Source organism: Trematomus bernacchii, unplaced genomic scaffold, assembly GCF_902827165.1.
Source record: "Trematomus bernacchii unplaced genomic scaffold, fTreBer1.1, whole genome shotgun sequence".
Classification (NCBI taxonomy): Eukaryota; Metazoa; Chordata; class Actinopteri; order Perciformes; family Nototheniidae; genus Trematomus; species Trematomus bernacchii.
This window is the reverse complement of record NW_022987705.1, coordinates 4,597,133-4,622,299: the sequence shown is the minus strand read 5'-3', so window position 1 is coordinate 4,622,299 and position 25,167 is coordinate 4,597,133. Positions and strand designations below refer to the sequence as shown.

At 41.3% G+C, this 25,167-nt stretch overlaps 1 protein-coding gene across 5 annotated transcripts in view; it reads left to right on the top strand.

The window, feature by feature from the left end:
* The first annotated feature begins 1,216 nt into the window (after nucleotides 1–1,216).
* trim37 (tripartite motif containing 37) overlaps nucleotides 1,217–25,167 on the top strand; it is a 28,711-nt gene continuing 4,760 nt past the window's right edge. Inside the window, exons 1-24 of one of the 5 annotated variants that reach the window (XM_034140545.1) lie at nucleotides 1,217–1,425; nucleotides 2,308–2,370; nucleotides 2,491–2,562; nucleotides 3,539–3,664; nucleotides 4,300–4,340; nucleotides 4,624–4,740; nucleotides 5,182–5,269; nucleotides 5,542–5,664; nucleotides 6,961–7,084; nucleotides 8,667–8,734; nucleotides 10,146–10,270; nucleotides 10,850–10,900; nucleotides 14,293–14,374; nucleotides 14,461–14,537; nucleotides 14,926–15,105; nucleotides 15,271–15,385; nucleotides 15,967–16,158; nucleotides 17,382–17,515; nucleotides 17,690–17,772; nucleotides 19,443–19,649; nucleotides 20,368–20,670; nucleotides 22,238–22,387; nucleotides 24,632–24,809; nucleotides 24,898–24,989. In XM_034140545.1, coding sequence (XP_033996436.1) covers nucleotides 2,542–2,562; nucleotides 3,539–3,664; nucleotides 4,300–4,340; nucleotides 4,624–4,740; nucleotides 5,182–5,269; nucleotides 5,542–5,664; nucleotides 6,961–7,084; nucleotides 8,667–8,734; nucleotides 10,146–10,270; nucleotides 10,850–10,900; nucleotides 14,293–14,374; nucleotides 14,461–14,537; nucleotides 14,926–15,105; nucleotides 15,271–15,385; nucleotides 15,967–16,158; nucleotides 17,382–17,515; nucleotides 17,690–17,772; nucleotides 19,443–19,649; nucleotides 20,368–20,670; nucleotides 22,238–22,387; nucleotides 24,632–24,809; nucleotides 24,898–24,989 — 2,677 coding nt within the window. In that variant the 5' untranslated portion in view covers nucleotides 1,217–1,425; nucleotides 2,308–2,370; nucleotides 2,491–2,541. Of the gene's footprint in view, nucleotides 1,426–2,243; nucleotides 2,371–2,490; nucleotides 2,563–3,538; nucleotides 3,665–4,299; nucleotides 4,341–4,623; nucleotides 4,741–5,181; nucleotides 5,270–5,541; nucleotides 5,665–6,960; nucleotides 7,085–8,666; nucleotides 8,735–10,145; nucleotides 10,271–10,849; nucleotides 10,901–14,292; nucleotides 14,375–14,460; nucleotides 14,538–14,925; nucleotides 15,106–15,270; nucleotides 15,386–15,966; nucleotides 16,159–17,381; nucleotides 17,516–17,689; nucleotides 17,773–19,442; nucleotides 19,650–20,367; nucleotides 20,671–22,237; nucleotides 22,388–24,631; nucleotides 24,810–24,897; nucleotides 24,990–25,167 lie in introns of those variants that run through there. The other 4 variants (XM_034140546.1, XM_034140543.1, XM_034140547.1 and 1 more) reach the window with 4 other exon arrangements.

Genomic DNA, 25,167 nt, shown 5'->3' with positions numbered 1-25,167 from the left:
AGAGCAGCTGGTGGTAAGGACCTCAGACAACTTCAATTTAAAACATGATATTGAGACAAGTGCCATCAGTTTTAGGCTTGATTGAAGGTCATTCCAAGACCAAGGACCATAATGAAAAAGACTTCTTTCTCCCGCCTCAGTCCGCACAGCAGGAACCTGTAACCGTATCCAGGCACTGGATCTGAGGTTGTAAGAGTCACAAACTGGAGCAAATCTGGCACATATACAGTGGAAGCTTACCTAAAATGGCTTTATACATTAATAAAAACCAGTGCTGCATCCTACGCATAGTAAGTGAGGACCATCCAGTTAGGCTATACAGTTTGCAATGATGAGTCCTAGAGGGTGCATTTGATATGTATCGCAGTGCAGCATGGTAGAGTGGGTCAAGTTTGGCCATAAACAGTGGGACAGGCAAATCTATAGATTGTATCACCGTAGTCAAGCTGGGACAGGAATAAGCCAGAGACCAACCTTTTACGAGAAGAAGTTGAAAAACAACGTTTAAGTCTGTAAAGGAAGCCAAGAGTGAATTTCTATTTCTTAGTTAGAACTTCAATGTGGTGGAAAAGAGGGCAAGATAGAATTATTTTATTATAATTAATTCAGATTTAACCAGCTTTGTTGTTTCTGTCAGTAATTTCTGAGTGTTGTTACACTCATTGATGGACTGAAGATAATGTGAAATATTCTTTAGCTGTTTTATTGATTTGTGGACTGTGTGTTTTGACATTGTATAATTTGTTTTTATTCTGACTTGTATGCATTCAGGAATGATGTCTTGTAAAACCCATGCTGGGTATAGTTACATACATTACACAACAACGGAAACTTTCTACCTTCAATCTGGGTCATAATAATTAATAATAATCGTGCTATTTCCAAATATATTTTATTACCAAACTTTGATACCAGTGGTGGAATGTAATAATGAGCTCCTTAAAGTCATGAACAATAAAATGCAATGGACATTTTGGTATGAAATGACGACATTAATTTATTATAATTAATTATTTACTCTTGTTTTTCCTGGCCTCAATACTTTTACAAGATAAATTGTTCAACTAAAAAACATAAAAACAAAATATCCTCTGTAGTTCTGCAGCCTGTCCAGCAGGTGGCGACAATATCCCTCAAGCAGTCTGACAAACAAGAACCAAATAAAATCCAGCGAAGAAGAAGTAGGAGCTCGTTGATTGGTTATTGCTAGGGGACAGCTTAACAGCAAGCGCGACCGCTACATCTTCAATTTACAGCCAAAAAAAAGGCTTTTTCAACGTTACTTCTACCTTTACACGGCCGCAGCTAGACATATTTACATGTTTTGTGGCAACTAATCCAGCGGACACAACGCCAACTGTGTGCTAGGATAGATAATGTAGTTCAACTGTTCGTTTCTCAGGTGGGACAGACGAGTCTGGGAAGGTAAGTGAGCCACCTTGCTAATGGCTGCAAGCTAGCTAGCATCACATTAATTATTCATATTTTTAGTTTTCTCATTATTCACGTCAACCCCGCTAGTTTATGTTAAGGAGCAAAGAAAGCTAATGTCTTGACTGCTCCCGGGAAGATAAACTAGCTGTCAGTGTGTCTGCTGATGCTAGGCCTTTTCTGTTGGATGTCATTTGGGCTCAAGCTAACGGTTCTGATCTTTTTAGTGAATTTGTAACTTTAATAAAGAAAATTACATATACATATTTTTATGGTCGGAGCAAATGCTTTTATATACACTACCGAGAAAACAGTTGGAATCACCTGCAATATTTATGTGTTTCTTTTATTCAATATTGGCTAACAGATCAAAACTGTAGATTTCAGATAGTAGATTATTATTAATTATTATTATTTACAAGTTGAACAGTTTATGCCCAAACTAAGAATTAAATGATTCAGACTTGCATTTGTATTCCAGGACTAAATTGCAGTCTCTATGTAGTAATTCAGCAGAACATACTAACATTTAAATGTACATTTAAGTGTAAACCCTAAAATGTTTAAACCACAACTCAAGGCAAGGCAAGTTTATTTATATAGCACATTTCAACACAAGGCAATTCAAAGTGCTTTACAAAAATGAAAGACATTAAGAGCATTAAGAAACATATTATAAAATGATATCTAAAAACACTCATTTAAAAGCAATGATACATGGATTACAGTTATAGTGCAGTGTGAGATACACACATCTGAACGAACCCCCCATTGGAAAATTATAATCTGACCCCATGGTACCTTTTAGTTTTCGCCGAAACTATTCCTCTTTTTTATTTTTAAATGCACATAGTTAAGTTTACCTTGTCTTTCTAGGACTTTTTTGGTATCCTCCGTGAACCAGGGTCTCGAAACCAAAACGGATTCCTGTACCCCATGGTACCTTTTTAGCTTTCGCCAAAACTATTCCTCTTTTCTTTAAATGCACATTAGTTAAGTTTAAGTTGTCTTTTCTAGGACTTGGCTTATTTTAACAATGCTTTTTTTTTTTTTGACCAGCACCTCACTCATTGATTCGTTGTAGAGATCAAGAACTTCAAAGTGGCCGAAATGGACGAACAAAGTGTTGAGGTTTGTACACACACACACACACACACACACACACACACACACACCACACACACACATACACATACACACACACACACAGGAGATCCTTAACTAACAGTAATATTTAGCCTGATAGAGTGCTTTGTCAGCTGCCGCGGCAGGAAGAGAGAAGTCAAAGGTCAAACATGGTTTTGGACAACAAAGTGTTGCCATTTTATGCAAATGTGATCAAATGTGTTGGCCCCATCTGCTTTGACCTCTTTTGATCACAACAAATGACTAAGATAGCTTGTGCTGCCATCGCAGATACAGAGTGTTTGTATAAAGTAATATAGTGTCATTATTTTGAGATCAACCCAAAAAAAAATAGCTCAGTAAAATATTAACATTAAGATTCATCCACCAGGTTTGGTAGAAAACCTTTTGTGGTGATGTATCTACTGTAAGCAATGCTTATATTGTAGCCTGTAGGTTTTTTCCAAAAGTAATTTCTACCGGTTATAAGTTATTACATTTGCGAATGGCTAGAAACCCCCTACAATAACAGATCAAATAAGTTCAATAATCGAGTATACATTATTTTTGTGTTATTATTGTAAGCATTATCTAATATAAATATAAATGAAATCAAGATCTTACAGCAAAGAGAAAGAGTTAAACACAACAAAATGGCAACGTACCAAAGTTCAGGGTATGTAAGATAGCAGTATGGATGCTAAAGATTACAAATAATTCAATGCAGTTTTGAGGTTAGACATTCGTTAATCTAGACATGACTTGATTTGGAAAAGAGTCATGCGCATTCAAGATGTCATAAACAATTATTTGATGAATCTGTTTTACTCCCAACTTATAAAATACAAATGTATAATCCAACATAATTCATAAAATTCGCTTTTACTAACCTTGTGTTTGATCTATGACATTCAGTTTCTGTTTGCACTGTAATTGAGTGATGTTGATTTAACCCCGTGGTGATTTCTGTGCTGTATTTTAGTCCTCTCTCTCCTGTCCCGTGCAGAGCATCGCAGAGGTGTTTCGCTGCTTCATCTGCATGGAGAAACTGAGGGACGCTCGCCTCTGTCCACACTGCTCCAAACTGTGCTGCTTCAGCTGCATTCGAGTGAGTCTGTTCCCACAAGGCAGGGACAGGAAAACAATCTCCCTCGCTGCCTAGCTTTGTATTCTGCTAGTAATAGTAATGAACTGATACTACAAATAAAGACTGGTTAGTTATCCACACGTGCTGATGCCTGCATTTCTTAGAATAAGATAAGAGCTTCATTTTGGGTGTTAAAGAAAAGGTATACAGTGTGTGAAAGAACAAAATACTTAGTTTTGCAATTCCAGAAAATTGCTGTTGTCACGAGAGATCATTAGACCTTATTGCCTAATTAATGCCATCTTTACATTTTTACTGAAACTTAATACATTTTCTTTTTTTATGTGGGAATATTTTAAGTGGTTGATAAATATACATTTGATGTAAAAAGTATTTATTGCAGGATAAGCAAATAAACTACTACACACATGTTCATATTATGCTATTGATCCATGTTTGGATAACAATGAAGCACTTTGGTGTCAGAGGAATAAGATATATCATATACTTTGGTCTTTTCACAGGATTTGCTTATAATATAATATAATATGGGGTTTAGGCTGCTGTATCCTGAGGAGAATCATGTGTATTTGAGAATGGCATCCTGTTTGTGTTTAGATTAAATGATGATTTAACTGTAATCTCTTGTTTGACAGCGGTGGCTGACGGAGCAGAGAGCCCAGTGTCCACACTGTCGGTAAGAGCATGCTAACACACAACCCTCACTACTGTATGTCAGTGTTTAGAGTGTGTGTAACTTCACACCCAATTCATCATAGAAATGTAATCAGCAAAAAGGGCATCACATCCAGTTGCATCTTCAAGATCCAATACTTACTTGCCATTTCAATGAATTTGATTTGACGAGTATTTCTAAAACACACCTCGAATGACTGTAGTGAAGTAAAGGGCATTTGTGGTAAGGTATTCAAATGAGTGTGTGTGTGTGTGTGTGTGTGTGTGTGTGTGTTCATGTACAGGGCTCCGCTCCAGCTGAGGGAGCTGGTGAACTGTCGCTGGGCAGAGGAGGTGACCCAGCAGCTGGACACCCTGCAGCTGTGCAGCCTCACCAAGCACGAGGACAACGACAAGGACAAGTGAGCACCTCCTGCTACCCCCCCCCCCCCCCCCCCTCACCCCCGTCTCCTTCCCCACCCCTATGGCACTCGGTTAAAGCATTTCAAAATGTATTTAGATGATTTTTAATTGTAACACTACCATTTATGACACTCGCCCTGTGATTTCTTACCAAAAACTGTTGATAATTTGTTTTAAAGATTAGTTTATATACATTTTCAACAGGAATTGGGAGCAAATTGTGGCAAAAATTCACCAGAAATTCCTAATCCTAATTCCTGATATTCAACCGTGCAGTTCACACTTCTTGATATTATTCATCCCACCTTTAGCATATTCATCATCTCCATCTCCTGCATTTTATGAAGCTTGATATGTTTGTAGAAACAGGCCAAATCTTTTAGCGTTGACGTTGAAGTTTCTGTGTGACAAGCAAGTGTCATTGGATGATTCCTTTGCAGATGTGATAACCACCATGAGAAGCTGAGTGTTTTCTGTTGGACCTGTAAGAAATGCATCTGTCACCAGTGTGCTCTGTGGGGAGGCATGGTAACGTTTCACATCTTTTTATTTGAAGATTACAGCTTGCATGCCAAATTACAATACTGACAATTGCCAATTTAGTAGAAATCAGGCTGCAACTAATTTCTATTTATTTTATCTGATGAATATGCAGAATATTTTTTCAATAATCAAAATGTCAGAATGAAGTAAGAACCTCCTTATGCCTCAGGAGACATCATTACATGAGTTGATTAGTTCATCTTAGTTACACCTCACAAGTAGAACTACAGACAGATGTGTGTTTTGGTTGTGTCCAGCATGGCGGCCACACCTTCAAGCCTCTGGTGGAGATCTACGAGCAGCATGTGACCAAAGTGAAGGACGAGGTCGCCAAACTCCGCCGCCGCCTCATGGAGCTCATCAGTCTGGTGCAGGAAGTGGTGAGCTCTGCTTTTATAAAAGAGATGTTAAAGAACAGTGGCCATGACATTCACTCTTCTTTGAGGATGAAACTTCTTCAGATTGGGTGCCCTATGAGCTTTCTTGTAGCGCCATATTCTAGACAAGTTGTCATCTGCTAACACAATGAGCCTCAATAGGGAAGGAGAACAAATGTAAAGCAACCAAGTTTCCGATTATAGTACTGAGGCACCTCTCAGAGTGAAACCATATAACCATACCACCTGCTAAACTGTCGAACAACGCTGAGAAAAATCAGCCCATAAAAGAAAATATATGGTGTGTAAACATTAGTTTTTATTCTTGTTTTTTTATAATTGTATTACTGTATCTTATTCCAAATACTGTTAGATTAAGGCAGATATGTCAAACTCAAGGCCCGGGGGCCAAATCAGACCCTTGGTGGATTTAATTTCGGCCCGCAGGATAATTTCTAATTACTATTAGATCTGGCCCGCCGGTATATTGCACGCACACCTTCACTCAATCCTGAGGATTTCCTCAGCTCAGAGTCTGACCCCAAACATTGATGACCTTGCACCCAAGATGAGATGCCAAGTATCTGGCTTGAACTAGCATCACAGAGCAGCAAACTGAGTTTACATGGATGTTTCCTTCTGCACTTTTTCTCTTGCGACAACAGGGCATGTTTGGTTTTTTCTTTGAGGGGAATTGTTTTGTTGAAGCTGTTGTTGGCCTGTGGAAAAATGTAATCATAAGAAATGACTCCGGAAAAGCTGCAGATAGAGCCATAAGAAATGAATGCAACTGATTATTTAATGTTTAATGTTGTTTTTATAGGCAATAATTTAAGCTTTGTTAGTTCCAGGTTTAATATGTGCAATAAGTTCATTTCAATAAGTTCTGCAATAAACATTGAACCAGTCCGGCCCTCGACCCATTTTAATTATCGACTAGTACCCATTTTTTGAGTTTGACACCCCTGGATTAAGGTATCATCATTTAGGTGAGGTTTCTTCCTGGTCTGGATCACAATTTAAATGTGTCACTTGTAAGTTTTACTTGTTGCCATAATATCATTTTGCTGAATTAGACGTATTTAAGTATTTAAAAGTTCAGCTTATAAACAGTACTTAAATGTGGCCTTAATGCATTATTTCATTTTGGGATAAAATCATAAAATATATAGTAGTTGTATAAGAGTACTGCTGACATCCACTAGATGTCACCAACATGTCGTCACTTCAGTTGAGTTCTGTGAAGTGAAGCAATGGCCAATGTGTGTATTTGTGTGTGTGTGTGTGTGATGGGATCAGGAGAGGAACGTGGAGGCTGTCAGGGGAGCGAAGGACGAGAGGGTCAGAGAGATCCGAAACGCCGTGGAGATGATGATCGCCCGTCTGGACAACCAGCTGAAGAACAAACTCATCACCCTCATGGGTAAGACCGGAGGACACGTCACTGTCACAGAGCAGCTGGGTGGAGTCTGTGACACTTCTCAAAGTATTTCTATATTTACAAATACTTCTTCAGGGTGTCCGCAGGGTCTTAAAAAGTATTAAAAGTTGATAAATAAATTTAGCGAAAATTAAGGCTATTAAAAAGTATTAAACGGCATTTTCCAAGGTATTACATTTTGTAGCTTGTTTTCAATAAGTATATAAATTGTCCAAAGAGGTTGTATTCTACAGTCTGCCTGAATGTAATCATTGCGTAGGTGTGTAGTGTGATTCTGTGTAGTTTATTTATGTCATCCCGTTGGATTTGACGTCCTCTGAACAGGACATCGCACGCTCACTGCTTGATAACGCGCGAAGGCCCGTTTACGCCGGTTGTTAAACCACATCGTTATGGGGAAATGCAAGTTTGCGTCCAAATGGTTGGAAGATAAGGAGGAAGGACAATCAACACTGTATATAGTCAATGTGAGGTAAAGTGTGTCTCCAATGTAACCGGTTAAAACTCAAAGTGGCGATGAGGTCTTAAAATGTATGGAAAGGGTCTTAAAAAAGGTCTTAAAAAAGGTCTTAAAAGGTCTTACATCTGACTTCAGGATTCCTGCATATACCCTGTTTATGTTGGCTACATTTGTATTCTCAATAGTTTATATCCTAACTGAGCTTTATCAAACCAGAATTATTCTTAAAATCTGAAACAAGGTTGCTTTTTAAATTAAAATGTGTGTTTTTAAGCCTGAAAGATTAAATAACCCTCATTTAAATTAATCCTTAACCTCTTTTCGACAAATCACTAATAACATCAATCCAATGCCAATCTCGTCTCTATTTTTAAATCTTGAATCGCTATTTAATAGTATACTGAAAATGTTTCTGTACATATGATGGAAGAGGGTTATGCTAAAGGTCACACATAAATAAAATGTCGTTAAATGTGCATTTTCCCAAAAGTTACCCAAAAAAGGTATGTTTTTTTAATATTTAAATTGGACAAAACTCCAGAGCTTCAATCTTTTTATTCACAATCAGTTTCAAAATACAAATATAAGACATGGAGAAATGTGAAATGAGACACCCTACAAGACAATCAGAAGCTTTAGATTTGAGGCCCAGACACTAAACAGAAAGTATATATATTAAGAACACATCTAGAATTGGAGAGAGTTCATATTAAACAAAAACATTTACAAGCTAAAAAACAGCTAACACTAATCAAGCTTTGAGGGACACGTTTTGTCTGAATCACAAAAGGCCCTCCCTCTCACAGCGTTATGTGGCCAGCGGTGTTACATCTTCCTCGTCTGAAAAGAGCTCTTGTCGAAGCGAGACACCTTTTATCTGGCACTACAAAATGTGTGAAGGTTGAGACGTTAACTCGACAAAATCCTCTGTGCTGAAAAAAGCCGCAAGAGACGCCTTTTTATAGCTACGGGGCAATACACAGATGAAATATTTATCTGGACTGAGTGGATGCATGCACTCAGCGCCCACACCCGACCACTCACACTCTGACATTCAGCACAAGCACGCTGAAAATAGAAATATGTGTCTCTTCCCCCCCCCAGGCCAGAAGACGTCCTTGACCCAGGAGACGGAGCTGCTGGAGTCTCTGCTGCAGGAGGTGGAGCATCAGGTTGGTGTTATGCAGCAGCACAGAGCCGCCAAACATCCAGCTGCACTGCATGGTGTTGTTGTTTCAGATTCACAGCTTTTTAATAGTTAAACAGCTGTGATTTAACTATTTTTTTATATTTATTTCTGTATTTTTGGAGATAAAATGAACAACAGTAGATCAATTGATTGAGCGACGTGTTCTTTCATTACCATGTTATGCCATAAACGCTATAGTTTTGTTTTAGTTAATCTCCTAAATACACACATCCCACTACTGTTATAAGTCAGTAAAGCATCAAATGTGCATTCACCCACATTTAAAAGGGTTCCCCAACAAATGCATTATTCATTCTGTTGAGTATTCATTACCTAAAACTACAGTGACCAGAGGGGCTGGGATTTTTGTTACAATTTTCTAGCATTTTCTAGTCCAATCGATTCATCAAGAACATAATGGAGGTTGCAGCCCTTTTGCCTACCAACAAAAATACATTATAAACAACCATATTTGTTTCTGTACTGGAGTAAATACAGGTAAACAAAACAAGTATTAGTTAAAGGGGACCTGTCATGCAAAATGCACTTTTTGATGTCTTTTATACATAAAGATGTGTCCCCGGTGTGTCGGGGAACTCACGCAGCGTCAGAAAATAAAACCCTCTCTTGTCGTCCGTACCCAAATCTTTAAGAACAGGGGTACAACGGAGCTGATCCAGATTTGTGTCCGATATGACGTAATATCTGAAATGTGGACCCACGGCCCTATCAGAAAGTTGCTATCAGAAACAATGCCCGACTGTTTTGGACGTAATATGGTCGGTGTTTACATTAGCATCGCTAACACTCAGAGCTAACCTGTACTGGAGAGCATGTGTGTGAAGAAGCAGGAAATAAAAAGGAACTCACCTTGTGGTATAACCGGCAAGAGAGAAAGCCTTTGAGCTCCATACTGTTTCAGAAATAATCCTTGATAATCCATGATATGGCGTTTCATCACGGCAGTATTTAGTTTAGACAGTAGCTGCCGGGTCCCGCATGAGCTCAGCCCCCTCCTTTTTTATTTTATCAATTTTTTTATTTTTTTAAAGCTTTATACCCAAAATCAGCACTTTTGAAACAGGAAGTGAAATAGAGGGATATGAGGCATGGCTAGAATGGGTGATCTGTTTGGTATTTTGAGCAAAACACTTCATAGACATGTTTTTTATATATTTGTATATATCTGAGACCTATGCTATTGCCTAAAAATAGCATGATAGGTGACCTTTAAGTTGCATTGAGTCCTTCATTGCATATATAGACGCGGCAGTAAGCGAAAATACAATTATCCTTGACACTTGACAGAAACCCAAGTTTTGATTCCAACTGTTTCTTTCTTGTTTGTTGTTGTACCAGCAACATGTTGAGTTTGTTTTGCTTTTGTTAAACAGCTTCACTCGTGCAGTAAGAGTGAGCTGATCTCAAAGAGCCCGGAGATCCTGCTCATGTTCCAGCAGGTCCACAGGAAGCCCATGCAGTCCTTCGTCACCACGCCCGTCCCTCCAGACTTCACCAGGTAACCTGTCCGCCGGGGGGGGGAAGGTCACGTGTTTATTCTCTTCGTCATACAATATAAAATGTCAAGCCCTATCAAACATGATTGTCACCGATTTAAACTTGCAATGTTATTTATTAATGTGTATATATATTCAAACACAACCAGCAAAATTCACATTTATAAGGCTGTACAATTGATAATGTGTATATATTTACAAGTATATGTTACATTTATACATACACAAGTTTTACATTTTTAACCCCTCCCCCTTTTCCAACAATCCAGCACAGCGCAGACATGGTTCACAAACATGATGAAACAAAGAACAAAAAATGAATATATATATATATATACATATACATGTACACATAAATACATGCCCCATACATACATGCACATATACATACATTCCCAGGAAACAAGAAATGAACAAAATAATACATAAAGTCATCAACACCTCCCCATAGAGCTCAGCCATCATTCCTTGGCCTAGGAAGAACTGTCAGACATGTTGTATAATAGTTTTATGATGAACAAGTTAGATGATATTATATTTGATTATCTTTGTGTAATAAACCTTCCTCTCTGTGCTTCCAGTGAGCTGGTTCCTGCCTACGACTCCAGCACTTTTGTTCTGGTCAACTTCAGGTACTTCCTCTCCTTGGTCGTGTTGAGTCATCGCTGCTACAGGGGACAATAAAACAGCTCAGTGCTATTTACAGTGAGACAGCTCTGCGTTTCTTACTAAATAATGCAAGGGTTTTCTGTTGCGGTCACAGATACACATAGCTCCTCCAATATTTAAATCTTTACATTAAGTTACAAATGTTTGACTTGAAAGATATTTTGTTAAGGTTATTCTGTTCAGCAACATCTGTCCTGCACCGTGTGGCAGTTTGAAAGTTCAAGGTTTGTTTCGAACTTCCCACACATTTAATTTCATATTCTGTTCTTTTACATATCATATTCTATTTACATGTATATAGACTTCTTGCACTATTTTATCTTTGTATTTAATTATATATGTTGCATTGTTGGAGGAGCTCAGGTCAGAAGAATTTCATTGCCATTTCTACACTGTAGCTTATCTGCATATAACAATAAAACCTTTGAATCTTGAAGAGGGGGTTTTGGATAGATTTCCTAGATTACTATGATGGGAATTTACAGTGATTCAGACCCCAGCTCCACGGGAACGCATACGGCAAAACGCATCGGAGTAACGCAAACGCAACCGCAAAAAACCTTCCGCCCACACGCAATATACACCGGATTGTGTCAAGCTACACGAGACGGCTCCGTTTACATCCAACCGCTGGAAAAGCTGCAGTACATATGCCGAACCTGTACGTGGCGCTGTAACTTCCTCCACAAAAGCAGCAACTTCCTCCACAAAAGCAGCGAAGAAGAATGGTTGTCATGGCTGCACTTCTGTTTATTCTCCGCGGTGGGGGCCGACGGAACCGGGCAGAGTTTTTCGCCGGTCAACGTGTGTTAAAGTTTAAATCTTCCGGACAAAATTATAAAAGTGCCGGTCAAAGGTCTTCATTGTTATTTATTGAGCTTTAAAACAAATAAATAACGACGATATAATGATATATGATAATAAAATACACGGAGGCTGTCTCTTTTTCCTCTCTTCTGACAGCGTCAGTGTCTGTCTCATGCAGCAGCTGATCCTGTAATGAGTGACCCGACAGTAAAAATAAACATATTTATAACTAGTTTAGGTAGTTTGAGAGGTAATTAAAATAGCTAAGGGTGATGATCTGACTTGAAGTGTGTGTTTTCCTCCCGCTGCATCACAGATTAGACTTCACTCGCGTTTATGTCCATATCGAGATAAAGATAAATAATCTGAATTCAGTGTGCAGTGTACTTTTGCGGGGGTGAGCAGCAGAGGTGGGGAGAGGCGGGGCTATTGCGTCGTCATTATCAGAAACGGATGACCGTATAGGCGACCACACGGCCCCGTTGGACCCCCCAGAGCGCTCCGTTCCCAGATCTATCCACCTTTGGACCCGTTGTCGTTTGCAGGGTCTGTTTCTACGTTTCCGTTACGGCGTCGTCGAGCTTAAAGGGCTATACGCATGAGAAATATGCGGATTCAACCCGTTTTCGTTCCCGTGGAGCCTAGGCCTCAATATATATGTAGGTTTCTACAAAATGTTGTCAGACAGAAGGGTGTCGCCCTGACCATTGTCGGGCAATTATCATATGGATGTTAGGAGTTGTAGTTAACATGCTGCGCTTCCCCTTCTGTCTGCCCCCCCACCCAACTTAGGACTGTAATGTGGATTGCCTTCCTTCCTCTGTCTCATCTCTATAATTGCTTTTCTGTGTAACGGGGTCAGATCCTGGTACTATCTACTAGTGCAGGACCTCTGTCCTTTCCAGCTGGAAATATGATTGATTCTGTTAAATGCTATAACACGACTTTGGTTTAAGCTTGTATATTTGTTATTTTCTTACCAGAAGGTGATTAAGTGTGGAATTTCCACCACAACTACCTTGGGGTATCCGAGTTAATGCTGAGACCCCATTTACACGCGAGGGCAAACGCAAACGGACCAAATTCGTTTTCAAAAAAGTCTTCCGTTCACACGCATTCGGCTCATTTAACGTGTCCGTTCACACGAGACCACTGGAAACGCTGTAGTGCATATGCCAGGCCTGTAAGTGGCGCTGTACTTCCGCACGAGACCGCTCGACTCTCTGGAGACACCGTAGTACATATGCGGGGCCTATAAGTGGCGCTGTATTCTGCCACAAAATACACCAAAAGCAGCGAAGAATACCCCCGAGCATGGTTGCCATGGTTGCCCTTCTGTTTATGCCCCGCGGTGGATTTAGCAACATGTAGTTCATGTAATTCTCCATGTCCACTTGCTGCTGATGGTTGTGGTAGTGCAAAATCTACAGCTCCTCTAACATCTGTAGCATGGTCAGTAGCTACTGACAGTAGCTACTGACCATGCTACAGCAGTGAGCAGCAGAGGTGGGGAGAGTTGGGGCTATGGCTTCATCGTTATCAGGAAATGATCGTATAGAGCGTACACACTGAGCCGTTTGCCCCCCCAGAGCGTTCCGTTTGCAGATCTATCCACCTTGGGACCCGTTATCGTTTGCGGGGTCCGTTTCCGCGGTTCCGTTACAGCCTTGTGTGAACGAACGGGCTATACGCGAGAGAAAAGTAGCTCGTGTAAACGGCACATGAGAGAGAGGAAGTGTGTGTGGGGTTCAGTGGTTGTTTATAAAGAAGATAAAGAGTGCTTTGAAGCTGTTCCACCCACTGTTTTCAAGATCTTTGTCCACCTGAAAATTCAAACCTGTAGGCACCTGGTGTAAAATATAAAAGTTGTATTAGTTAATTTACATTACATTACATGTTACTTGTTAGACGCTTTAAATCCAAAGCAACTTACATACTCAATACCACAGGAGCACTTTGGGGTGAAGTGTCTTGCCCAGGGACACAACGACATGCTGACTGCAGTGGGGTTTGAACCTGTGATCTGATCCCCATACCAAGGCTCTATCCACTGCACCACAGCCTCCCTTGAACATGTCAGAAACAAAACAAACAACAATAATAATAATAGTTATAACAAAGAACGTTCAAGGTACAAAAAAACAAACTTAAAAACATTCTCAAATAGTCTCTGTCATGTTCACCAAGGGGCAAAAAGAAACTTAAAAACGTTTCTGGTCCCCCTCTAGTGTACATTTATCTTGAAAATAAAAGATTAGGTCATCAGCATCCGTGAGATTGGATTCATTGTTTTACACAAATACTTTTTTTTGTACAAAACAACCAAAAAGAAATAACTTTTTACAATGACAAGAAATAACAAGTATGAGTTCACAGCTCCTGCTCAGAACCATTCAGGGTTTGGTTTCTACATTTTAGTTTAGATAAACTTGCACAATCTTTCAGCTCATCATTACAGTTATTCCACAGATCAACACCTTTTGTTAAAGAATGTATGCACTTGGTGTCCACAACAGTTTCTTCATGTATGTGTTTGTTATGTTTGTAGCACGTTGAGGCAGCGAGCCGACCCGGTCTACAGTCCTCCGCTGCAGATCTCTGGGCTCTGCTGGAGGCTTAAAGTCTACCCTGTGAGTTTTCCTCCTTCTGAGGTTTTCCACTAAAGCCTGACTGCTCTGTGAAATAAATACATGTGTTATAACTTTTTTTTCTTTAGGATGGTAACGGTGTGGTCCGTGGAAACTACCTCTCTGTGTTCCTGGAACTGTCTGCTGGACTCCCTGAAACATCAAAGTATGAAATATTTCCTAATAAATCTGCTTTTTAAATCTTTCTTTACAAACTTAATAGTGTTCTTAGTAAGGTCTGAGGTTTCAATGAATTAAAATGTGGCTTGTAAAAGTATAGCTTTGTCAACATAATGTCATTAGTTTTATTTAGATAAAAATGACATTGGCGTACATATTTGCTACGTGTTCAGAGTGTTTTAATTGCATTTAAGGACAGGAAGTCAATTAGCATTAAGAGAGCTGAAACGTATACTTAAGCAATAGCTCACGACAGGCCGTGGTATATGCTCATTATATCACAGCTAAGGGGTGTGGTTCGGCCCGACGCGAAGCCAGACCAGACTTCTACTTCCTCTCCAGTATAGTTGAGTTTTCTTTCCGGTCCTGTGTAGATATGAGTACCGTGTGGAGATGGTGCATCAGGCCTCCAGTGACCCCACCAAGAACATCATTCGAGAGTTTGCCTCTGACTTTGAGGTCGGTGAATGCTGGGGCTACAACCGCTTCTTCAGACTGGACCTTCTGGCCAGCGAGGGATACCTGAACATGCAGACGGACACGCTGGTCCTCCGGTGGGCTCACACACACACACACACACTCACTCACACTCACAACACACTCACTCACACATAACACACTCACACACACACACACACCTGTGCTGACCTGCACCACTCTGATACTAAAGAAATGAACAGGAAAAGCTCACAGTGTGTTTTCGTGTGTGTGTTTCACAGATACCAGGTCCGCTCTCCAACTTTTTTCCAGAAATGCAGAGATCAGTACTGGTACATCAGCCAGCTGGAGTCTGCTCAGAGCGGATACATCCAGCAGATCAACAACCTCAAAGAGGTGTGTGTGTTTTATTTATTATTTCTTTCAATGTTAAAGAATGCCATCCAATTCAGTATAAAAAAAAGTTTTAAATATGCCTGTGAAATAAATAAATATGGCTATCAAATAATCCCGGCAACATACTGAACGTCAACTTTGCCTCCTTATTACACTCACCCCCACTTTAGTGGGAACAATGAGTCTGCGTCTTTTTTTCTCACGCTGCGCCTCCCCTGAAGCTCTCCGGTGCCCCCCCGGGGAGGCGCGCCTCACACTTTGAAAACCGCTGATCTTGTCAATGTCGTTTTTAGCACTAGGTGGAATTGTAAAATAAAAATTCCACATCCTTAAATGAAATCGCAGCCTCAGAAAACATCTAACATTATCAATGTTAGATGTTTTTTTTTTAATAAAACTAAATTAACTAATTTACAATGTATTTATTTATTTATTGCCTTTATTTATTTTGGGATTTATGCCACAGTCATATTCATTTATTTTGTATTTAATATTTACTGGGTGAGAAAATCAGTTTTTACGAAATCATGTTGTCCAAGTGTGTACGTTTTAAATTCTATTTGTTTTATTTCTGGTTTCAGAGGTTGGCCATTGAGCTGTTTCGGCGTCAGACGTCTCGCAGCTCCTCTCCCCCCGAAATGAGGCTCGCCTCAGGCCCCACCACCTCTGAGAGAGACCTTCGCTCCGTGAAGAGCGACGACGATATCCAGGCCACTTTGACCAACGCTAAAAAAGTTGAAGAAGAAGAGAGGACTCAGCACGATGACTCTAATGTAAGGAATGAGATGAACATCCGGCTACATGTGGCGCGTCCCCATGTAGCCGGTGTCCATTAGCGGTGTCTGCGTTGTGTATCTTTCGTTGAAGGATGAGACCCGAGCCAGCATACTGAGCCGATCTCCGTTTATTCACTCACTGACAACAGATATATAACGAATCAGTAGTTATTATATTAGCTTTCCCTCACACCGACTCTTCTCACGTGGAACACATTCACAAAAAGGGAAGAGGGAAACGTGAGGGACACAATATGAAGAGGGGGGGAGGAAGTCCACACAAAAATATTCTTCTGAGTACAGTGTCTACATTTTGGAGGTTCCGCCCACTGATTTCAGACCTAGTCAGGTATTGAACGTTTATTAAAGGTCACCTATCATGCTATCTTTAGGCAATAGCATAGGTCTCAGATATATACAAATATATAAAAAACATGTCTATGAAGTGTTTTGCTCAAAATACCAAACAGATCACCCATTCTAGCCATGCCTCATATCCCTCTATTTCACTTCCTGTTTCAAAAGTGCTGATTTGGGGTATAAAGCTTTAAAAAAAAAAAAAGGAGGGGTCTGAGCTCATGCGGGACCCGGCAGCTACTGTCTAAACTAAATACTGCCGTGATGAAACGCCATATCATGGATTATCAAGGATTATTTCTGAAACAGTATGAAGCTCAAAGGCTTTCTCTCTTGCCGGTTATACCACAAGGTGAGTTCCTTTTTATTTCCTGCTTCTTCACACACATGCTCTCCAGTACAGATAGCAACGTTTCTGATAGGGCCGTGGGTGTAAAGCCAGCCTACATTTCTGATATTACGTCATATCGGACGCAAATCTGGATCAGCTCCGTTGTAGCCCCGTTTTTAGAGATTTGGGTACGGAGGAAAAGAGATAGGGTTTTATTTTCTGACGCTGCGTGAGTTCCCTGACACACCGGGGACACATCTTTATGTATGAAAGACATAGAAAAAGTGCATTTTGCATGATAGGTCCCCTTTTAAATGAAGAACACAGAATGATTAAATACAAAACACAGCATTTGTGTGATTATACTAAATGATTTACAAATAAATATTTAACACTAAACGCCACTGCATATTTACAATTGTTACACCCATCCCAACCTGGGACCTTTTTAATGGTCTTCTGTAAGAGAATCAACCCGAGCGTTGTTTGATCGTTACTTCACTGTTTTGTTGTTGTTGTTGTTGTTGTCCAGGAGCTGTCAGACGGGGACCTGGAGGTGGACTGTCTGACGGAGGAGGAGGTGAACCCGCTGGACGGCAGCAGCACCTCGGGCAGCTCCACGGCAACCAGCAACACTGAGGAGAACGACATCGACGAGGAAACCATGTGAGGAGATTCTGTCACTTTCTCTAAAGAAACTCAAATGATTTAGACATCCTTTTTTACAATGTCCTTGTCTAACAAAGTAAGGAATCGTGTTCCTTTGTTACCTTCCTTTGTTAACGTGAACCATTTGCATGCTTACTTAATAATTAACTATTTGTTGGTGTGTTTGCACAGGTCTGGAGAGAATGATGTCGACTTCATTGGGAATCTGGAGACAGAAGAAGGAGAGCTTCCCGATGACTTGGCTGGAGCAACAGGTCAAATCCATACACCAATATTCATATATTCATTGTTTTTATTGTGTAGTGTCAATCTGATGGCTGCCTGCTGTTTGGAAAGAAGTTGGTAAGATGAGGTCTGTTTTTTTCTACAGATAAGATCAATACAGACGGCCTTTTTGAGTATTACAAGCAAATGAGTGATAGGACAAAAAATCATAAACAAACAGACAAAGAATAAGGACATGGACAGCAGAGGTCCAAGGTAGGGTAGGTAAGAATGGAGAAACCAGCTCGAGTGCGCTAGAATTTGAAAGTACGCAGCCGGAAAAAATCTGCCCCTTCCTTCAGACTTCCTCACAGAGCCCCTCCTCCAACACACACGAACGCGCACATGACCAATGAGGGCACGAGATAAGTTTGTGCACAGATGGAAGGCTGACAGGCAGGTAGGCCATCCAGTTATTTTAGCCGGGCCGGCTCAGATGATTGGTCGTGCTTTTTACAGCGCCACGGCTTCCACAGATGAAATATATTTATGTATTTATTGTCAAAGCATTTAATGTATTCATTGCTATCGGGATGTTAAGAGCATTCCATGGAATATAACAAGTGTTTCTGAAGTGAATTACCTACCCCACCTTTAACATAGCAATTATTTTCTCAATGAATTATTAGTTCTTTCAAATCAGAAAATAGTAACGATAACAAAATGATCTTCACAGTTTCCCAGAGCCAAAGGAAGTGACTTCTTTTGAACATTTGTGAAACTGAAACCATCAAATATTTAATCTCCTGCCTCAAATAAAGCCCTTGCTCTCTCTTCAGCTGATATAGCAAATAATAGCTTCAGCCACTATTTGAGAATTTAGGGAATAAAATCTATTTCTGTTGTCTGCCAGCTGTACAAGCAGAACACCGTGAACGCTGTCGTGCTCGGTGTGTTTCACTGTGTCGGTGTTGAAAGGCATGAAGAGGATGAGTCAGAGTACTCTGCAGCGAGCCTCTGATATAGAAACACTCGCTGTGTGTGTGTGTGTGTGTCTGTCAGAAAAACATTGCTGCGCATTCTTCAGGTTACAGGTTGTCGTGATTTTATTTTTTTTAAGAACAGAAATGCATACTAAATTCCAAGGGGGTAATTACCTTTACAAAAAGTCCTGCTTTCAAACCAAACACTTTTGTTTTTATGAAGCCAGTCTCAATGAGATTAAACTGAAATCGGCAAATCAGACAAAATCGCTTCCGTCCGACTGACTATTAAAAGGCAGGTGTGTGCTAAAAGAAACAACTGAGGTGATTATGAATCAAAGTAATAAGTCAAAGTAGCGTAGATGAGGAGTCGCATGGAGAAGTTGTAGAAACTTAAATTGATCTGTACATCTAGACGGAGGAGTGCACTACAATGTAATCCAAATATATGCCATCAATTAAATTCCATATTTAAGAATATAGGCGTGCGTAGCAAAAAGTTCAATCATTAAATCATATGTTTGTCATTAAATTTGAATTAGACAATAAATGGAATGAAAAAAGGGAAGCTCCATTTCTTTCTTTTGATCAGTCAGCGTTTGGTATTGAAGAGCACCTCCACCATATTTTACAAGAAAGACATATTTTACATTTGCCATGGATTATAACTAACCCAAACCATACAGAAGGAAACTTAATATGAACTCTGCATCCCCTCCGTTTCCTCTCTTCTGCAGGTGGCTCCAGCTCCGGTGTGCGCTCCTCACATCGCGGTGCGGCTGCCAGTCGCGGTGTAGTGGTGGCCGGGGGGTCGGGCAGTAACAGCCTGCTGGAGATCGACCCGGTCATCCTGATCCAGCTGCTGGACCTGAAGGAGCGCAGCAGCGTCGAGGCTCTGTGGGGCCTCCAGCCCCGACCGCCTGTCTCTCTGCTGCACAGCCAAGGTCTGGAAACACTCGGCTCACAGACCACAACAAATCATTACAGCTAAACTGAAGATCAATGTTCACACACAGGGTGCCTTTCAAAACAAAAGCATGCCTTATTGGACGACCACAGTTCCACAGCAGCATTAGGTTGCCTTTTAAATGGACACATAAACATTGCTTTCTTCACTCTACTCCAAGTCATAGTTTTCTGGTAATTGTCACCGTCTCTTTTTAAGTGGTAGCTACTGTGTGCTATTGTTAGTGTAGTGGGTGTTTCATGCCCTGTTTAGAAGGGACTAATGAGCAGCATGGCATTAAATACAGCTCTCCAAAACCCAAGCTGCTACAAAGACAGATTATTAGAATAAAAACAAGTAGTTTTGAGGACTCATTCCTACAAAATCCGCAATGAATCTATCTGAATAAAACTATATATATATATATATATATATATATATAAACAACACATTTACAAATGTTGGTGGTTAGGATTCAAGTTAACCTCATTTATATAACAGAAAATCACAAATCATACATTTTTGATTTAGATGAGGAAATACTGGCTTTTTATCTGCCAGACTAACTCTGTATATGCGTATGTTTTCGGTGGAATGTGTCAGTGGGGAGTCATTCAGGAAATTAGGATTTACATCTTAATGCAAGATTTCTAACAGCGAGTTATTTTCCTTCAGCTCCTCTAAATGTGTGCACCTGTTTTTTCTCCCTCTTTCAGCTCATTCTCACTCCAGGAAGGATCGAGAGCGGCGTCCTCAGGCGGTGCGGCGCTCGGCTCCAGACTCGGGGGTCCTGATCCGCCTGAAGGCTCAGATGGCCGAGGTCCGCAGCAAAATGTCTGACGTGAAGAGTCAGGTGCTGGAGGCTCGGGGGGCCGCAGAGCCCAGGCCGGGCTCCTCGGGGGGCTTCAGTGTGGAGGAGGGCCCCTCGCAGCACTCTGACTCAGAGCTGACCGCCTGTCGTAAGCCCGGAGAGCCGGACCTGCTTGGGAGGGCCGCGAGGGCCAGGTCGGGACGTCCCGGTGAGGAGCGCTGTCACTCATATTATGTATTTTTGAAGAAATAAGAGATTCAATATTCAAGGCTTTTATTGTCATGTGTGCATAGCTACGCAGGGGGTCCGCGGGGTCTTAAAAAGTATTAAAAGTTGATAAATCAATTTAGCGAAAATGTAAGGCTATTAAAAAGTATTAAACTGCATTTTCCAAGGTATCACATTTTGTAGCTTGTTTTCAATAAGTATATAAATTGTCCAAAGAGGTTGTATTCTACAGTCTGCCTGAATGTAATCATTGCGTAGGTGTGTAGTGTGATTCTGTGTAGTTTATTTATGGCATCCCATTGGATTTGACGTCATCTGAACAGAACGTCGCACGCTCACTGCTTGATAGCGCGCGAAGGTCCGTTTACGCCGGTTGTTAAACAACATCGTTATGGGGAAATGCAAGTTTGCGTCCAAATGGTTGGAAGATAAGGAGGAAGGACAATCAATAGTGTATATAGTCAATGTGAGGTAAAGTGTGTCGCCAATGTAACTGGTTAAAACTCAAAGTGGCGATGAGGTCTTAAAATGTATGGAAAGGGTCTTAAAAGGTCTTACATTTGACTTCAGGATTCCTGCATATACCCTGGCTACAGTGTAGTTATGACAATGAAACTCTTAGGTCACAGGCTCCTCCAACAGCGCAACACAATAACACAGATAATAGTGCAAGTAAATCAAATAGAATATATTAGAAATAGTGCAGAATAGTCTATATACAAGTAATTGGAATATTGATATATATAAGTTACAACCAGATGAATGTTATGGATGTTCTTTCAAAAGTTCAGGTGTTGCTGTTCAGGTCAACTTGTTTTGACTTTCAAGAAACCCTATTAAAATAACAAGCTGAGCAAAAACTATGCCGCTTCTACTTCAAAGTCTTTTTCCTCCAAACAGACATTTGCTTCCAGTTTCTGACATGCATGTCGGTGCAAATCCTCACTCCATGCACTTAACATAATACAACACAGAGGCTATAAAAAATCATGTCCTGATATTTAGTACTTCGTATATCACGATGATTCAAATTTCAAAATAGTTGGCAATCATTTTTCAGGGCTGAGGATACTAGCCAGTGTCTATCATATTATGTATTTTTGAAAAAATAAGAGCTTGTTTTGAGTTTCAAGAAATCCCAGAAAAATAACTAAATGTGCCAAACATTGTTTTACAAGATATAACCTTAAAAGTATTAGTTTGAGTTCCTCCACACAAACAGACATTTACTTCCAGTTGCTCACATAAATGCTCCTAGTACTAGGACGGGTTAAATGCAGAGGTCACTGTGTGCTGTGTGCATGTTTGTGACAATCAAATTGGGTTTCATCCTCCAATTCTAATCTAGGTGCAAATCCTCACTCCATGCACTTAAAATAATACAGAGGCTATAAAAAGCATGTCCTGATATTTTAACAGGAACAAGTACTTACCATAATGATTCAAATGTATAAATAGTTGGCAATCCTTTTTCTGTTGATCGGCTAACCGTTGTGGCTTAAACTGAGATGATTAAATCTTTGTCTCTCTCTTTGTTTGGTATGCAGTCAGGAAGTCCCTGTCTCCTGTCCTGGAGAGCAGCAGCTCTCTGGTGATAAAGAGGAGGAGTCCGGAGGAGATGGAGAAGGAGCTGAGAGGCGCTGACGTCGCCTCAGAGCTCAGCCTGCACCCTAAAGAGGGGCCGGGAGGAGCAGAGGGTCAGTAAACAAGTTCTCTCATTTACTCTAGACTTTAGATTTTAGCCTCATTTTCAGTTGGAAGTGCCAGTTTGACAGCGTATTCAATACTTTACGAGGTGTAATGACTATTGTATCCCATTAAAGGGGACCTATCATGCAAAATGCATTGATGTCTTTTATGCATAAATATGTGTCCCCGGTGTGTCGGGGAACTCACGCAGCGTCAGAAAATAAAACCCTCTCTTTTCCTCCGTACCCAAATCTCTAAAAATGGGGCTACCACGGAGCTGATCCAGATTTGCGTCCGATATGACGTAATATCTGAAATGTGGACCCACGGCACTATCAGAAACGTTGCTATCAGAAACAACGCCCGACTGTTTTGGACGTATTATGGTCGTGTTTACATTAGCATCGCTAACACTCAGAGCTAACCTGTACTGGAGAGCATGTGTGTGAAGAAGCAGGAAATAAAAAGGAACTCACCTTGTGGTATAACCGGCAAGAGAGAAAGCCTTTGAGCTCCATACTGTTTCAGAAATAATCCTTGATAGTCCATGATATGGCGTTTCATCACGGCAGTATTTAGTTTAGACAGTAGCTGCCGGGTCCCGCATGAGCTCAGCCCCCTCCTTTTTTTTTAATCAATTTTTTAATTTTGCAAAGCTTTTTACCCCAAATCAGCACTTTTGAAACAGGAAGTGAAATAGAGGGATATGAGGCATGGCTAGAATGGGTGATCTGTTTGGTATTTTGAGCAAAACACTTCATAGACATGTTTTTTATATATTGTTATATATCTGAGACCTATGCTATTTCCTAAAAATAGCATGATAGGTGACCTTTAAGGCCTGTGTCCACATATTGATGTTTTCTTAATACCATCATCTTTTTTTCAATTGATAGCCCTTCCAAGCTCTTCAAATTGAACATATTAAGTTTTCAGAAGTGCTGGTGACATCAAAAACAGGAGAAGCTTGTTTTTGGACTATATAAATATATAGGAGCACAAATAGATCATAAAAAGCTATGGCGCTCTGCTAGTCTATCTTACAGCAGTTAGCATGGTGATGTGTTGTCAAAATATTGTTGTAATAGAAACATTTTTGGAGGAACTTCTTGGATGCGGCTCTCACCGTCCCTCTGCCAGTGCCTTACTGCAAACCCACTCTCTGGCCTCATGCTGCTTGGAGATCTACAGTTTTTTTACTCCTGCTGGACTTAACAGATCACATTTGATCGTCTCAGCGTTTCATGAGTCAACACCGTCTCCCACGCAGACGCAGACCCTTCCATGTTTTCAGTCTGAACACCCACTTCCACTAGTTCATGGATGGACCTGAAGAGCCTAACAAGATGTGTGTTTCCTCATCGTGTCTTTCCTGTCTCTCCTGTCTCTCCTGTTTCTCCTGTCCCTCCCGTCTCTCCCGTCTCTCCCGTCTCTCCTGTCTCTCATGTCTCTCCTGTCTCTCCTGTCTCTCCTGTCTCTCCTGTCTCTCCTGTCTCTCCTGTCTCTCCCGTTTCTCGTGTCTCTCCTGTTTCTCCCGTTTCTCCTGTCCCTCCCGTCTCTCCCGTCTCTCCTGTCTCTCATGTCTCTCCTGTCTCTCCTGTCTCTCCTGTCTCTCCTGTCTCTCCCGTCTCTCCCGTCTCTCCCGTTTCTCCCGTTTCTCCTGTCCCTCCTGTCTCTCCTGTCTCTCCTGTCTCTCCCGTTTCTCGTGTCTCTCCTGTTTCTCCCGTTTCTCCTGTCCCTCCCGTCTCTCCCGTCTCTCCCGTTTCTCCTGTCTCTCCCGTCTCTCCCGTCTCTCCCGTCTCTCCCGTCTCTCCCGTCTCTCCCGTTTCTCCCGTCTCTCCCGTCTCTCCCGTTTCTCCCGTCTCTCCCGTTTCTCCTGTCCCTCCCGTTTCTCCCGTCTCTCCCGTTTCTCCCGTCTCTCGTGTCTCTCCTGTTTCTCCTGTTTCTCCCGTCTCTCCCGTCTCTCCCGGCTCTCCCGTTTCTCCCGTCTCTCCCGTCTCTCCCGTCTCTCCCGTTTCTCCCGTCTCTCCCGTTTCTCCCGTCTCTCCCGTCTCTCCCGTCTCTCCCGTTTCTCCCGTCTCTCCTGTTTCTCCCGTCTCTCGTGTCTCTCCCGTCTCTCGTGTTTCTCCTGTCTCTCCCGTCTCTCCCGTTTCTCCCGTTTCTCCCGTCTCTCCCGTTTCTCCTGTCTCTCCTGTCTCCCTTGTTTCTCCTGTCTCTCCTGTCTCTCATGTCTCTCCTGTCTCTTCCTCCAGGAGTGCTGATGGCTGAGGGCTCCCAGGGGCCCCTCGTGTCCCTCTGCTCCTGCTCAGAGCAGCAGTACTCAGTGGTGGAGCAGCTGTACGGGGCCTCGGGGGCCAGGGACGAGATCTTCTCCTTGGGAGGGCCCGGCTACATGACCACCAGCAAGACCTCCGGCAGCAGGACCCTCGGGTGGGTCTCAGGGCTCATAATACTCAGGATTACTGCTCTCTCTTTCTCTGCCTCTCACAAACAATCCTGTACTTCTCTCCACCTGCAGGGCAGCCATGTTGGATTGTGAATCTGAAAGCTCAGGAATCTCCCACCACTCCCTGCTGGAGGGACCCTCTGCACAGCCTCAGTCAAATGAAGGTCTGTTTACCCCCCAAGCTGCCAACAGGAGATTTTTACTTTCTCTTTTAGCATGTGCAGCAATGACCAGTTTATACAACATTTGTAAAATGCTTAACTTTAACCATTGCATTTTCAAGATTAGGATCATGCTTCAGTTTGAATATAGAATAGAATCGGGTATCTTTTACACATACAT